General features: G+C 45.1%; 1 protein-coding gene across 3 annotated transcripts in view; it reads right to left on the reverse strand.

Moving 5' to 3' along the window:
* DDHD2 (DDHD domain containing 2) overlaps positions 1-11,380 on the reverse strand; it is a 53,311-nt gene extending 41,931 nt beyond the window's left edge. The window contains exon 1 of one of the 3 annotated variants that reach the window (XM_089661309.1): positions 11,227-11,380. In XM_089661309.1, coding sequence (XP_089517435.1) covers positions 11,227-11,310 — 84 coding nt within the window. In that variant the 5' untranslated portion in view covers positions 11,311-11,380. Of the gene's footprint in view, positions 1-10,677; positions 10,823-11,226 lie in introns of those variants that run through there. The other 2 variants (XM_089661308.1, XM_089661310.1) reach the window with 2 other exon arrangements.
* Between the last annotated feature and the right edge of the window lie 4,880 nt (positions 11,381-16,260).

Consider the following 16,260-nt stretch of genomic DNA (forward strand, 5'->3'; position numbering starts at 1 on the left):
GGCTCTATACACCACCACAATGGATTTGAAATGAAACGAACAAGATGTGCTTTAACTGCAGACTGTCAGCTTTAATTTGAGGGTATTTACATCCAAATCAGGTGAACGGTGTAGGAATTACAACAGTTTGGATATGTGCCTCCCACTTGTTAAGGAACCAAAAGTAATGGGACAATTGGCTTCTCAGCTGTTCCATGGCCAGGTGTGTGTTATTCCCTCATTATCCCAATTACAATGAGCAGATAAAAGGTCCAGAGTTAATTTCAAGTGTGCTATTTGCATTTAGAATCTGTTGCTGTCAACTCTCAAGATGAGATCCAAAGAGCTGTCACTATCAGTGAAGCAAGCCATCATTAGGGTGAAAAAAAAAAAAACCAAACCCATCAGAGAGATAGCAAAAACATTAGGCGTGGCCAAAACAACTGTTTGGAACATTCTTAAAAAGAAGGAAGGAACGCACCGGTGAGCTCAGCAACACCAAAAGACCCGGAAGACCACGGAAAACAACTGTGGTGGATGACCAAAGAATTCTTTCCCTGGTGAAGAAAACACCCTTCACAACACTTGGCCAGATCAAGAACAGTCTCCAGGAGGTAGGTGTATGTGTGTCAAAGTCAACAATCAAGAGAAGACTTCACCAGAGTGAATACAGAGGGTTCACCACAAGATGTAAACCATTGGTGAGCCTCAAAAAACAGGAAGGCCAGATTAGAGTTTGCTAAACGACATCTAAAAAAGCCTTCACAGTTCTGGAACAACATCCTAGGGACAGACGAGACCAAGATCAACTTGTACCAGAGTGATGGGAAGAGAAGAATATGGAGAAGGAAAGGAACTGCTCATGATCCTAAGCATACCACCTCATCAGTGAAGCATGGTGGTGGTAGTGTCATGGCGTGGGCATGTATGGCTGCCAATGGAACTGGTTCTCTTGTATTTATTGATGTGACTGCTGACAAAAGCAGCAGGATGAATTCTGAAGAGTTTCGGGCAATATTATCTGCTCATATTCAGCCAAATGCTTCACAACTCATTGGACGCAGCTTCACAGTGCAGATGGACAATGACCCAAAGCAGACTGCAAAAGCAACCAAAGAGTTTTTTAAGGGAAAGAAGTGGAATGTTATGCAATGGCCAAGTCAATCACCTGACCTGAATCCGATTAAGCATGCATTTCACTTGCTGAAGACAAAACTGAAGGGAAAATGCCCCAAGAACAAGCAGGAACTGAAGACAGTTGCAGTAGAGGCCTGGCAGAGCATCACCAGGGATGAAACCCAGTGTCTGGTGATGTCTATGCGTTCCAGACTTCAGGCTGTATTTGACTGCAAAGGATTTGCAACCAAGTAATAAAAAGTGAAAGTTTGATTTATGATTATTATTCTGTCCCATTACTTTTGGTCCCTTAACAAGTGGGAGGCACATATGCAAACTGTTGTAATTCCTACACCGTTCACCTGATTTGGATGTAAATAAAGCTGACAGTCTGCAGTTGAAGCACATCTTGTTCGTTTAATTTCAAATCCATTGTGGTGAAGTACAGAGCCAAAAATGTTAGAATTGTGTTGATGTCCCAATATTTATGAACCTGACTGTAAGTAAGCTCATGTGTATTGAAGTTATGAGATCATAGGATCCAGATGAAAAGTACACTTAAAGGGTACGTCCAGCTTATCCTTTCTCATTTATAACATCCTAGAACACATGCCCTAAACAAGTAACTTTTTTTGCTCTCTCCCCAGTGACCTTGCAAAAAAATGACATTAACAAATGTAAATCATCTCACATACGTCAGTCTGCAGTAAAGGTATCCAGGGGGAAAAGCATTATAAAGTTGTCAGTTATGGGCCCATTTATACTTTTGCTCTTCTGCCTAGTGTGTATGAGAGGTGAATATCAAAAATGACAAAAACCATATTGGTGACTAGTGCAGAACAATCCTTGAGGACAACTGTACGTTTTTGCATTGCACATGCATGCCATGACTTTAATAATTCCTATGGGAAGCAGTACTCATGGCCAGGGGCGGACTGACCATTTGGAAACGCAGTCACTGCCCGAGGGCCCAGGGTCAGTAGGGGGCCCCATGAGATGCCCCTGGTACCTTTTTCCTAGGCTTTTTTGAGTTTGGGCAAGGACACAGGGGCCCCATGAGTTGTCAGTCCACCCTTGCTCATGGGTGACTCCAGCGGACCTGCAGAGCAATATAAGGAACAGTGGAATGCACGGGCAGGATGTAGGGGGCCTGGCAGAGACCCTTTCTGAAGCAAGGCTGTGCGGCTCAGGTTAGGACTGCACAGTGAAGAACATTCAATCAAGGAAATTATTTCTCCAGACTGGCTACACTTAGTGGGTGGTAAGATGACTTAAAGCACAAAATGGATAGCCATTAGAAAGTATACACACCACCAAGACAATGACATGTACACCCGAACAAGTACCCTTCCAGTCTGCTGCAAAAAGGGAGAAGATTAATCTTGCAGTATTGCACCTCAAAGACTTAGATCTTCTCTGTCCATAACTCAGCGTTGGAGGGATTTAATGGTGGATGAGCTCTCTATGGAGTATCTCCCAGATGTCCAGACATTCTGAGCAGACCTTTGTGGCAGACATTTTCCATCTGACAGTTGATACCATAGTGCTTAAAAAGCACACTTAGGATTGGACTGTGCACAATTATGCAAGTGATAGGCAAAATATCTTTTGACATCCAAATATCTGTGATAAGTTACGTAATGATCTCTACATGAGCAAGTGACCATCAAAAGTTAATGCTTTCAACATAACCTATAACCTAACAACTAAATATATCTACTTCAATCTCTTTGGTGGTGGCAGGACTTTGAGAGTAAAGGTGACCTGACTGGCTATTGTTTAATAATGCTTAAGTATTAATCTGTGTTGCGGTTTGATCCATGTACCGGAAAGGTTTGAAACTGGGTAGCACAGCCAGAAGAACCTATGCTGCACTGTATAGCAGATTTCACAGTTTTTGTTACAGCACACAGCAATAACTTCTAGGCTACAAAATAACACACCTTTTTCAGCTGAACCCTGGGAATTACCATAAGACACCCTGTAGTGGGCCTCCTCTGCACTGCAAGGGTTACGTGCTTCTTAGGTCTTGGGGCAAAGGAATAATCTGCAATGCCTTATTCCTCACCCTGGCAGGTTTCAATGCTGTTCGCCTTTTATTGATGCTCCAGGTTATGGGCTGGCCAGTGCTGTCTTGATGTACAGTGCCTTGAAAAAGTCTTCAAACCCCAAATTCTCCACATTTTGTCATGTTACAACCAAAACGTAAATTTATTTTTTGGGGATGTCTCTACCGGCTTTGCACATCTAAAGAGGGACATTTTTGACCAATCTTCTTTGCAAAACAGCTCAAGCTCTGTCAGATTGGATGAAGAGCGTCTGTGAACAGCAATGTTCAAGTCTTGCCACAGATTTTCAATTGGATTTAGGTCTGGACTGTGACTGGGCCATTCTAACACATGAATATGCTTTGATCTAAACCATTCCATTGTAGCTCTGGCTGGATGTTTCAGGTCGTTGTCCTGCTGGAAGGTGAACCTTCGCCCCAGTCTCAAGTCTTTTGCAGACTCGAACAGGTTTTCTTGTAAGATTGCCCTGTATTTGACTCAATCCATCTTCCCATCAACTCTGACCATCTTTCCTGTCCCTGCTGAAGAAAAGCATCCTACAACATAATTCTGCCACCACCATGTTTCACGGTGGGGATGGTGTGTTCAGGTTGATGTGCAGTTTTAGTTTTCCGCCATACATCGCATTTTGCTTTTAGGTCAAAAAATAAAATTTTGGTCACATCTGACCAAAGCACATTCTTCCACATGTTTGCTGTGTCCCCCACATGGCTTCTCGCAAACTGGACTTCTTATGGCTTTCTTTTAACAATGGCTTTCTTCTTGCCATACTTTCATAAAGGCCAGATTTGTGGAGTTCACGAGTAGTTGTTGTCCTGTGGACAGATTCTCCCACCTGAGCTGTGGATCTCTGCAGCTCCTCCAGAGTTACCATGGGCCTCTTGGCTGCTTCTCTGATTAATGCTCTCCTTGCCCAGTCTGTCAGTTTACGTGGACGACCATATCTTAGTAGGTTTGCAGTTATGCCGTACTCTTTCCATTTTCAGACAATGGATTGAACAGTGCTCCATGAGATGTTCAAAGCTTGGGATATTTTTTTTTTTTTTTTTAAACCTAACCCTGGTTTAAACTTCCCCACAACTTTATCCCTGACCTGTGCGGTGTGTTCCTTGGCTTTCATGATGCTGTTTGTTCACTAACAAACCTCTGAGGGCTTCACAGAACAGCTGTATTTATACAGAGATTAAAATTACACACAGGTGGACTCTATTTACTAATTGGGTGACTTCTGAAGGCAATTGGTCCCACTAGATGTTAGTTAGGGGTATAAGAGTAAAAGGTAGCTGAATACAATTGCATGCCACACTTTTCAGATATATATTTGTAAAACATTTTGAAAACCATTTATCATTTTCCTTCCACTTCACAATTGTGCCACTTTGTGTTAGTCTGTCACATAAACTCCCAATAAAATTCAGTTACGTTTTTGGCTGTAACATGACACAATGTGGAAAATTTCAAGGGGTATGAATACTTTTTCAAGGCACTGTATTTACAAACACAATGTAGGACTGCAAGACCTGCATTGCACTTGATGATGTCATGATTCAACCACCAGCCAGAACACCTTTGATAGGAAACTACGCAAGACCAAATGGACAGTGTGGAGGAAGCCTTTTGGAGGAGTGAGGAATAATGTAGAATATTAACTTCAGGCACAAAATCTTTTAAATATATTCCTTAATAGCCACAAAGTATATATATCTACTTTTTGTGTACCAAATGCTTTCACAAACCCAGATATTACCTTAACCTCCTCCCATCCAGTGTACACATATAAACATCCTGGAGGAGAATCAGTTATACCAGGATTGTAGCTGCAGCAGCAGCCATGATTCTGGTGTCATTGTTTAGAGCAGTGTTTCTCAACTCCAGTCCTCATGGACCCCCAACAGGTCATGTTTTCAGGATTTTCATTATTTTGCACAGGTGATTTGATCAGTTTCACTGCCTTAGTAATTACCACAGCTGTTTCATCTGAGGGAAATCCTGAAAACATGACCTGTTGGGGGTCCATGAGGACTGGAGTTGAGAAACACTGGTTTAGAGCCAGCAACCAGCTTTCATGTAAAAATAATGTGAGTGGCTCTACAGCCGTCTGATCACTTTTACAGGGCTCAGAATGGGCCCCCTCCCCTGCCCACCGCTGTTCCTGGGCTCTCTCATTCCACCAGGGAGCCAGAGACTGCCGTAAGTAGTTGGGCCAGCTGCCAACAGAGAAGATCCAGAAACATCCATTCCCCCGTCTTCTCAGTGACTGATGAAGCCAGAAACATTAAGCCTTTCATCATTTGCAGTTTCAGTGTTGAGTTTCCCTGGCCAGCAGATGATCAAAGAGATCGCTGTTTAATCAGATGCCCTGAAGGGTAGAGGAGGGATCAGGCAGCTACAGGAATCATCCCAGTATCAAAATATTCAGCCAGCAATGCCTTTTAAATGTAGAAATGATTTGAGTGGCCATAAAACCACTCAATCACTTCAACAGGCAGCAAAAAGGGGGTCCCTCACTCCCGCCACCACTTTTCCCGGGTTCTCCTATCCCATCAGGTAGCCCAGAACTGCTCCAGCCAGTGACATCCAGTGCACTGAAGTCAGAGAAAGGAACTGATCTTGTTGTTCTCTCTGCGAGATAAACTGAAAGTGACAAGGATTTCGTTACTTCCAGTTTCTAATAGACCACAGATGTCCCCATAAAGAGAACCTGTCACTGCCAAGCTATCACCAGAGATGTTGTTCATCCCTTGAGATAGCAATTACGTTGCATTAAAAACATTTAAAGAATTAAATAAAATTCAATTTTTTAAAAAATTTACACTAAAAAATGTTTTTAAAGCATCCCCTGTCCCCCTGTGCAAATGCAGTTCCTGCACGCATATGTAAACAGTGATTTTACCACACAGTAATACATGTGAGGTACCAAGTGTGTAATTTTAAATCATCTTGACATGTTTGGTTTTTATTGCTGTCTGTGCCCCAGTTAGGGAGATTTCCCCTCTCGATTTGCCCCGTTTACCTATATCATTGAAAGTAAAAGAAAATCCCCAAACTTTGGGTTGTCCCCAGAAAAGTAAGAGGGGAAATCTTCCAATAGGGACACATTCTCGTGACCCGGGGGTCCCCCAAGAAATTCCCTTAATATGCAAGGATTTCCTCTCACATCCTGTTTGGCGATGGGACAGGAAGTTAAAGGAAATCTCCCAAATGTAATACAGATGGTGAAAAAAAAAAAGTTTTGCCTATAGTTCCACTGAAGATCCATCTCTCTGCTCCTGTTTGCATCCAAACATCTTGAGAGCCTTGCCCAGAACCATATAAACTGCCACCTCACTGACTTCACTGATAATCTCCTTGACTCCCTGCAGTCTGGCTTTTGCTCACAACATTCCAATGAAACTGCCCTATTGAAGCTCACTATCTGCTGGCAACAAACCAGGACATGGAGGTTGCCAGCTGGGAGTTTTCAGGCCAGGCTTCTGAGGGAACCCAAATGGCCTACAGGCATGACAATAATATTACTGAACATTTTACAAAGTTGCACAGTTTAGGCTTTATGTACACGAGCAGCTCTTAAACTCGAGTTCAGGAGCTTTTGACATTTTTTTGCCAAAGCTTCTAAACTCAACTCCATAAAGCTTTTAGCAGAGTTTAGGAGAGGTTAAACCTTCCTCTTCTGAACACGGAAGAATCGCGTTCAGGAAAGGAACGTTTTGACCGCCAAACATGGGAAAATGCAAAATGCTGTAAAACCGCAGCAAAATCGTGGTACCGTGGTTGCCGCGATTTGCGGTTTCCCGTGACCGGCGGTCAAGGTAGGCTTGTGTACACAGAGCCTTAATGTCTGCTGGGGCCCCTAACTACATAGGCTATTTTCAGGAAAAAGGTGAGCTAATGCAGGCGATAGATGGGTCAAAAATCAGCCGATTTTTTGGCCGAAAATAAAAATCGGCCGATTTTCGGATCGTTAGTGGGTTAACAGGTCGGCCGTTTTTCGGCAGATTTTTTTTTAATCGGTAGAGGGAGGAAGAGGAGAAGAAGAATTCCAGTCCGGCAAAAAGTGTCCCTGCAGAGAGCTCTGCTATTTCTTTGACAGTTCCTTGACATTTATAGCAGCTGCAACATTGTATCTGTTTCCGAATAAAAACATCTGTATCTGAAATGGATACACATAGATACAATGTTGCAGCCGCTATAAATGCCAAAGAACTGTCAAAGAAATAGCGGAGCTCTCTGCAGAGACACTTTTTGCCGGCTGTAGACTGGATGAAAATCGGCTGATTTTTTTTACCGTTACTGGTAATGTCGGCCGATTGAACGACCGATTTTTCGTTTTTTTTTTAAAGAAAAATGGGCCGGTTTTCTCCCCATCTATGGCCTGCATTAGTCTTCAAAGTGGACGTAGACCCTCCTATCCTTTACAGCTAGTGATGAGCACAGATGTGTTTGGACACGGCTATCCCACTGGGAAGCTGTCAAAGCATGATAGGTGGTAGAGGCAGTCTCTGCCCTGCATACAGCCCTGGCCAAACGTTTTGAGAATGACAAAATATGAATTTTCCCAAAGACTACTGCTTTTCGATCTTTTTGTCAGATGTTACGATAGTATACTGAAGTACAATTACAAGCATTTCATAAGTGTCAAAGGCATTTATTGACAATTATATTACGTTTATGCAAAGAGTCAATATTTGTAGTGTTGACTTCTTTTTCAAGACTTCAGCAATTCACCCTGGCATGCTGTCAATCAACTTCTGGGCCACATCCTGACTGATGGCAGCCCATTCTTGCATAATCAATGCTTGGGGTGTTTTTTTTGTGTTCACATGTTTCTTGAGGATTGACCAACAAAAGATCTCAATGGGTTTCATGAGTCTGGGAAGTTTCCTGGACCCAAAATTTTGATGTTTCGTTCCCCACGCCACTTATCACTTTTGCCTTATGGCAAGGTGCTCCATCAGGCTGGAAAAGGCATTGTTCATCACCAAACTGTTCATGGATGGTTGGGAGAAACTGCTTTCGCAGGATGTTTTTGTATCATTCTTTATTCATGGCGGTGTTCTTAGGCAAAATTGTGAGTGAGCCCGCTCCCTTGGCTGAGATGCAACCTCACAAATGAATGGTCTCAGGATGCTTTACTGCTGGCATGACACAGGACTGATGGTAGCATTTACCTTTTCTTCTCTGGACAAGGTTTTTTCTGAATGCCCCAAACAATTGGAAAGGGGATTCATCAAAGAAAATGACTTTACCCCAGTCCTCAGCAGTCCAATCCCTGTACCTTTTGCAGTCTGTCCCTGATGTTTTTCCTGGAGAAAAGTGGCTTCTTTGCTGCCCTTCTTAACACCAGACCATCCTCCAAAAGTCTTCGCCTCACTGTGTGTGCAAATGGACTCACACCTGCCTGCTGTCATTCCTGAGCAAACTCTACACTGGTGCTGCCCCAATCCCACAGCTGAATCAACTATAGGAGATGGTGTAGGTGCTTGCTGGACTTTCTTGGTAGCCCTGAAGCCTTCTTCACAACAACTGAACCTCTCTCCTTGAAGTTCTTGATGATCCGATAAATGGTTGATTTAGATGCAGCCTTAGTAGCAATATTAATGCCTGTGAATCCCTTTGTGTGCAAAGCAATGATGACTGCACACTTCCTTGAAGGTAACCATGGCTAACATTGGAAGAACAATGATTTCAAGCACCATTCTCCTTTTAAAGCTTCCAGTCTGTTATTCTATTTCAATCAGCATGACAGAGTGATCTCCAGCCTTGTCCTGGTCAACACCTGTGTTAACAAGAGAATCACTGACATGATGTCAGCTGGTCCTTTTGTGGCAGGGCTAAACTGCAATGGAAATGTTTTTTGGGCTTAAGTTCACTGTCATGGCAAAGAAAGATTTTGCAATTAATTGCAGTTCATCTGATCACTCTTCATAGGATTCTGGAGTATATGCAAATTGCCAGCATAAAAACTGAGGCAGCAGACTTTGTGAAAATTAATATTTGTGTCATTCTCAAAACTTTTGGCCATGGCTGTACAAGTGTCTGTGGGGCGGCAAATACCTCTGTCAGCTTTGACAGCTTCCAGGCGGGAAAGCTTAGGAAGGATCGGACTCGTGTCTGAACACACCTGGGCTCATCCCTACAGCCAAGGAAGCTGCCATACTGGCCTCTGAATAGGATAAGAACAAATAAAGAGTGCTATTGGTATAAAGCCATAAGGTGGTGCTGGAGTGACCAATGGATCGATACCATGTCCAACCAACAGGCAGTATATCAAGAATTAAAACTGTTTTATTGTCCAATAATATAAAATTCATAAAAAAATCAACACCAAGTCACAAATCCAGTGTGGGGCTGGTATAATTCAACTCAATACAGCCCATAAACCATGTTGGTGGTAGATTACTATTATTATACAGGACTTATATAGCGCCAATAGTTTGCACAGCGCTTTACAATATAAAGGGAGACAAAACAACTACAATACAACCAAAACAATAGGATTAACCACTTCCTGTCCGGCCCATGTATATAAACCGCCAGACGGGAGCAGTGCAGGGGCGGGTGGCCGGTTATAAACAGCCTCCCCGCTCCCTGCTTGTGCGCGCTCCCTGGGATCCAGTGCCCGCTGTGTTGTGCGGAACACCGATCGTTGTATGGGACCTCTGTGTGATGTCCCAATCATGTGATCACTGATTGGCCAATCAGTGATCACATGAAGAGTAGTAAGCAAAATGTCACTTCTGACATCATTGCTTACTACGTGTGAAATCTGTGAATGATCACAGAGGTCCCATGGTACAAGGCTATTCACAACAGCCTGTACCGTGTGACAAGCCGTGACCAATCACAGCTCACACAGTATTTCTCAATGGCCACAAGAATGCAGCCAGAGAGAAGGAGAAATGATTGCTTTTATAGCCTTTATAGGTGTAAAAGCAATCAGTGTAAAAAAAAAAAAAAAAAAATTCTTCATCACCCCCCACAAGTAGTACAGTGTCACTATGGTAACCCTGTAATGCTAGGGTGACAGTACGTTAAAAAAAACAATAATATAAAAAAAAAAAGTAAAAATGTGAAAATCTTTTTTGAAAATTATAATTTTTGGTGATAAACTAATTTGGGGTTTTTTTTTTTTTACTAAAAAGATAACTGAATACATTTTGGGCAAGATTTATGAAGAAATGTTATTTATTTGCAAAATGTTAGAAGAAAAACATTTTCAAAATTGTTGGACTTTTTAATCTATATAGCAAAAAAAATAAAAATCCCAGTGGTGAATAAATACCACCAAAATAAAGCTTTACTTGTCTAAAAAAAAGCTAATAAAATTCATGAGTACAGTGTTGCATGACCACGCAATTGTCAAAGTGTGATAACGCTGAAAGGTGAAAATTGGCCTGGACAGGAAGGGGGTGAAAGTGTCCGGACTTGAAAGTGGTTAAGAGGGCCCTACTCATAAGAGCTCACAATCTAATTCACATACATACATACATACATTTAGAGCCAATTAACCTACCAGCATGTCTTTTTTTGTGGGAGAAAACTGGAGTACCCGGAGGAAACCCACGCAGGCACAGGGAGAACATACAAACTCCAGGCAGGAGGTGCCGTGGTTGGGATTTGAACCAATGACCCTAGTACTGTCAGGTGGAAGTTCTAACCATTTAGCCAGTGTGCTGACCCTTTATCTGCACAGGAAGTTGTTTGGGGGGAAAGGTCAACCCTTTAAGGTCGCATGACCCGAACTGACCTCTATATACATCATACATAGTCAGCTGACCGTACACTGCATGTCTGCTATAGGAAGCCACAATCCTGGCCATGGGACTGGTATAGGATAATCAGCAGAAATGAGTGTGTCAGCTCCGGTCAGTGTGCTCGGGTCAGTCTCTGTACATATACACGGTGTATATGGAGGGGGAGGAGGGAGCGCACACAGGCGGAGAGCCAAGTAGATGACATAACGGTGACACCTCCGGCACAGCACCGGTAGGGGGCGCTCTGACAGCTGCAGGCAGTGATGAGTCCTCTGTACACACACTTCCCCTCCCCCGCCCTCACTTACCTCTATCCGCCCGCCATCCGCTCCTGACTGCTCACCGTCCGGGCTCCGCCTCCTCACCGCGATCACGTGATCCGCACCGGGCATCGGCGAGTTCACGTGATTTCGGAGTGGAGCTCTCACGAGATTGTTGTGGAATACAGCAGAGGGCGTGCTGGGGGTGACGTCATTGAGGTCTCCGGGGAAGCCGTGTGAGGGGGGGGTATGTGATGTACTGCGCCACCCACCGGAGGGGATTGGTACATTCAGAGGATGTATGATGTGGTGTGTCCCCTCTCAGAAGGAGTTGGTACATTCCAAAGATATACTATATGGTATGCCCCCTCTCGGAGGGGCTTGGTACAGTGTGAGGATTTACTATATGGTATGCCCCCTCACGGAGGAATTTGGTACACTCTGAGGATGTACTGTATGGTATACCCCCTCTCCGAGAGAGTACATTCTGAGGATGTGCCGTATGGTATGCCCCCTCTCAGAGGAAATTGGTACATTCCGAGGATGTACTGTATAGTTTGCCCCCTCAAGCAGGGAATTGGTACATTCCAAGGATGTACCGTATGGTATGCCCCCTTAAGCAGGGAATTGGTACATTCCGAGGATGTACCGTATGGTATGCCCCCTTAAGCAGGGAATTGGTACATTCCGAGGATGTACTGTATGGTATGCCCCCTCAAGCAGGGAATTGGTACATTCCGAGGATGTACCCTATGGTTTGCCCCCTCTCGGAGATACTTGGTACTTTCCAAGGATGTACCGTATGGTTTTTCCCCTCTCGGAGGGAATTGGTACATTCTGAGGATGTACCTTATGGTATGCCACCTCTCGGAGGGAATTGGTACATTCCGAGGATGTACCGTATGGTATGCCCCCTCTCAGAGGAAAATGGTATATTCTGAGGATGTACTGTATAGTTTGCCCCTTCTCGGAGGGAATTGGTACATTCCAAGGATGTACCTATGGTATGGCCCCTCAAGCAGGGAATTGGTACATTCGGAGGATGTACCGTATGGTATGCCCCCTCAAGCATGGAATTGGTACATTCCGACGATGTACCGTACGGTATGCCCCCTCAAGCAGAGAATTGGTACATTCCGAGGATGTACCGTATGGTATGCCCCCTCTCAGAGGGAATTGGTACATTCCGAGGATGTACCGTATGGTTTTCCCCCTCTTGGAAGGAATTTGTACATTCCGACGATGTACCGTATGGTATGCCCCCTCAAGCAGGGAATTGGTACATTCCAAGGAAGTACCGTATAGTTTTCCCCCTCTTAGAGGGAATTGGCACATTCCGAGGATGTACCTTATGGTATGCCCCCTCTCGGAGGGCATTGGTACATTCAGAGCATGTACCGTATAGTATGCCCCCTCTAGGAGGGAATTGGTACATTCTGAGGATGTACCAAATGGTATGCCCCCTCTCAGAGGAAATTGGTACATTCCGAGGATGTACCGTATGGTATGCTCCCTCTAGGAGGGAATTGGTAAATTGTGAGGATGTACCGCATGGTATGCCCCCTCTCGGAGGGAATTGGTACATTCAGAGGATGTATCGTATGGTATGCCCTCTCTAGGAGGGATTTGGTACACTCTGCGGATGTACCGTATTGTATGCCCCCTCTCGGAAGAAATTGGTGCATTCCGAGGATGTACCATATGGTATGCCCCCTCATGGAGGGAATTGGTACATTCCGAGCATGTACCGTATGGTATGCCCCCTCTCGAAAGGAATGGGTACATTCCGAGGATGTACCGTATGATATGCACCCTCTCGGAAGGAATTGGTACATTCCGAGGATGTACCGTATGGTATGCCCCCTCACGGAGGGAATTGGTACATTCTGAGGATTTACCAAATGGTATGCCCCCTCTCAGAGGGAATTGGTACATTCCGACGATGTACTGTATGGTTTGCCCCCCCTCGGAGATACTTGGTACATTCCGAGGATGTACCTTATGGTTTTCCCCCTCTCGGAGGGAATTGGTAAATTCCGAGGATGTACTGTATGGTTTTCCCCCTCTCGGAGGGAATTAGTACATTCCGAGGATGTACCTATGGTATGGCCCCTCAAGCAGGGAATTGGTACATTCCGAGGATGTACCGTATGGTATGCCCCCTCTCAGAGGGAATTGGTACATTCCGAGGATGTATCGTATGGTTTTCCCCCTCTTGGAAGGAATTGGAACATTCCGAGGAAGTACCTTATGGTATGCCCCCTCTTTGAGGGAATTGGTACATTCCAAGGATGTACCGTATGGTATGCCCCCTCTAGGAGGGAATTGGTACAGTCAGAGCATGTACCGTATGGTATGCCCCCTCTAGGAGGGAATTGGTACATTCAGAGGATGTACTTTATGGTATGCCCCCTCTCGGAGGGAATTGGTACATTCCGAGGATGTACCCTATGGTATGCGCCCTCTCAGAGGAAATTGGTACATTCCGAGGATGTACCGTATGGTATGCCCCCTCAAGGAGGGAATTGGTACATTCCGAGGATGTTCTGTATGGTATGCCCCCTCAAGCAGGGAATTGGTACTGTAACGGGGTTCGCTCGGCAGCGGGTGTGTGTGACCCCCTGGATGGGTGCACAACACAAAAAGATAGGCACAGCACAACAACAGTGGAGGTGAAAACAAACAGGTGCAATTTATTTACAATATTTACAGAAAAAATGGTAAACCAAAAAGAAACATCAAAATAAATCCTGGCCAACTTGGCTACTTACTGCAACAACAGCTTTCCCTAGCTACCCACTAGGTACAGCCTGCTGCTATACCTAGTTGCTAGTACTTGGAGGCTAGCCACACAGGCTTTGGTCTCTCTGCACACAGATAACAGGTCAGCTCCCCAGACAGTTCAGGCACAGATCTGGTTCCAGGGTGGAGCAACTCCCTAAGCATTCTGGGAAGCTTTATACAGGTCTTAATGAGCCCACTACCTTCAGCTGGGCTCATTACCTCAGTGCTGAAGGACTCAGCACTTCCCTCTAGTGGTACAAATCCCCATAAAGCCTGAACCTCGGATAAATATATCGTCCATCCAGGACGCAACCAGGTGATTTCACCTGCCTACTGTCACAGTACATTCCGACGATGTACCGTATGGTATGCCCCCTCAAGCAGGGAATTGGTACATTCCAAGGATGTACCGTATAGTTTTCCCCCTCTTAGAGGGAATTGGCACATTCCGAGGATGTACCTTATGGTATGCCCCCTCTCGGAGGGCATTGGTACATTCAGAGCATGTACCGTATGGTATGCCCCCTCCAGGAGGGAATTGGTACATTCTGAGGATGTACCAAATGGTATGCCCCCTCTCAGAGGAAATTGGTACATTCCGAGGATGTACCGTATGGTATGCCCCCTCTAGGAGGGAATTGGTAAATTGTGAGGATGTACCGTATAGTATGCCCCCTCTCGGAGGGATTTGGTACATTCAGAGGATGTATCGTATGGTATGCCCTCTCTAGGAGGGATTTGGTACACTCTGAGGATGTACCGTATTGTAAGCCCCCTCTCGGAAGAAATTGGTGCATTCCGAGGATGTACCATATGGTATGCCCCCTCATGGAGGGAATTGGTACATTCCGAGCATGTACCGTATGGTATGCCCCCTCTCGAAGGGAATGGGTACATTCCGAGGATGTACCGTATGGTATGCCCCCTCACGGAGGAAATTGGTACATTCTGAGGATTTACCAAATGGTATGCCCCCTCTCAGAGGGAATTGGTACATTCCGACGATGTACCGTATGGTTTGCCCCCCCTCGGAGATACTTGGTACATTCCGAGGATGTACCTTATTGTTTTCCCCCTCTCGGAGGGAATTGGTACATTCCCGAGGATGTACTCTATGGTACGCCCCCTCTCGAAGGGAATTGGTACATTCAGGGCATGTACCGTATGGTGCGCCCCCTCACGGAGGGAATTGGTACATTCTGAGGATGTACCGTATGGTACGCCCCCTCTAGGAGGGATTTGGAACATTCAGAGGTTGTACCGTATGGTATGCCCCCTCTCGGAAGAAATTGGTACATTGCGAGGATGTACCGTATGGTATGCCCCCTCTCGAAGGGAATGGGTACATTCCGAGGATGTATCGTATGGTATGCCCCCTCTCGGAAGGACTTTGTACATTCCGAGGATGTACCGTATGGTATGCCCCCTCACAGAGGGAATTGGTACATGTCCTCGGAATGTACCAATTCCCTCTGAGAGGGGGCATACCATAAGTTAAATCCTCGGAATGTACCAATTCCCTCTGTGAGGGGGCATACCACACGGTACATCCTCGAAATGTACCAATTCCTTCCAAGAGGGGGCATACCATACGATACATCCTCGGAATGTACCCATTCCCTTCGAGAGGTACTTGGTACATTCCGAGGATGTACTGTATGGTTTTCCCCCTCTCGGAGGGAATTAGTACATTCCGAGGATGTACCTTATGGTATGCCCCCTCTAGGAGGGATTTGGTACTTTCTGAGGATGTACCGTATGGTATGCCCCCTCTCGGAAGAAATTGGTACATTACGAGGATGTACCGTATGGTATGTCCCCTCACAGGGGGAATTGGTACATTCCAAAGATGTACCGTATGGTATGCCCCCCCACCTCGGAGGGAATTGGTTCATTCCAAGGATGTACTGTATTGTATGCCCCCTCTTGGAGGGACTTTGTACAATCCGAGGATGTACAATATATAGCGCCAACAGTTTGCTCATCGCTTTACAATATATAGGGAGACAATACAGCAACAATACAGTCCAATACAAGAGGGATAGGAGGGCCCTGCTCCTTGGAGCTTACAATCTAGGAGGGAGGGGCTGGTGGTACAAAAGGTAATAACTGTGGGGGATGGACTGATAGGAAGAATAGAAGATTCCATTATTAGCTGAAGGCAGGATAGGCTTCCCTGAAGAGATAGGTTTATAGAGATCACCTAAAAGTGGGCAGAGTAGGCGATAGTTGGATAGATTGGGGTAGAGAGTTCCAGAGGATGGGGGAGGCTCTGCAGAAGTCATGGAGATGAGCATG

The sequence above is a fragment of the Staurois parvus genome, unplaced genomic scaffold, assembly GCF_062004578.1.
Source record: "Staurois parvus isolate SC_StPar_1 unplaced genomic scaffold, SC_StPar_1.0 ptg001328l, whole genome shotgun sequence".
Taxonomy (NCBI): Eukaryota; Metazoa; Chordata; class Amphibia; order Anura; family Ranidae; genus Staurois; species Staurois parvus.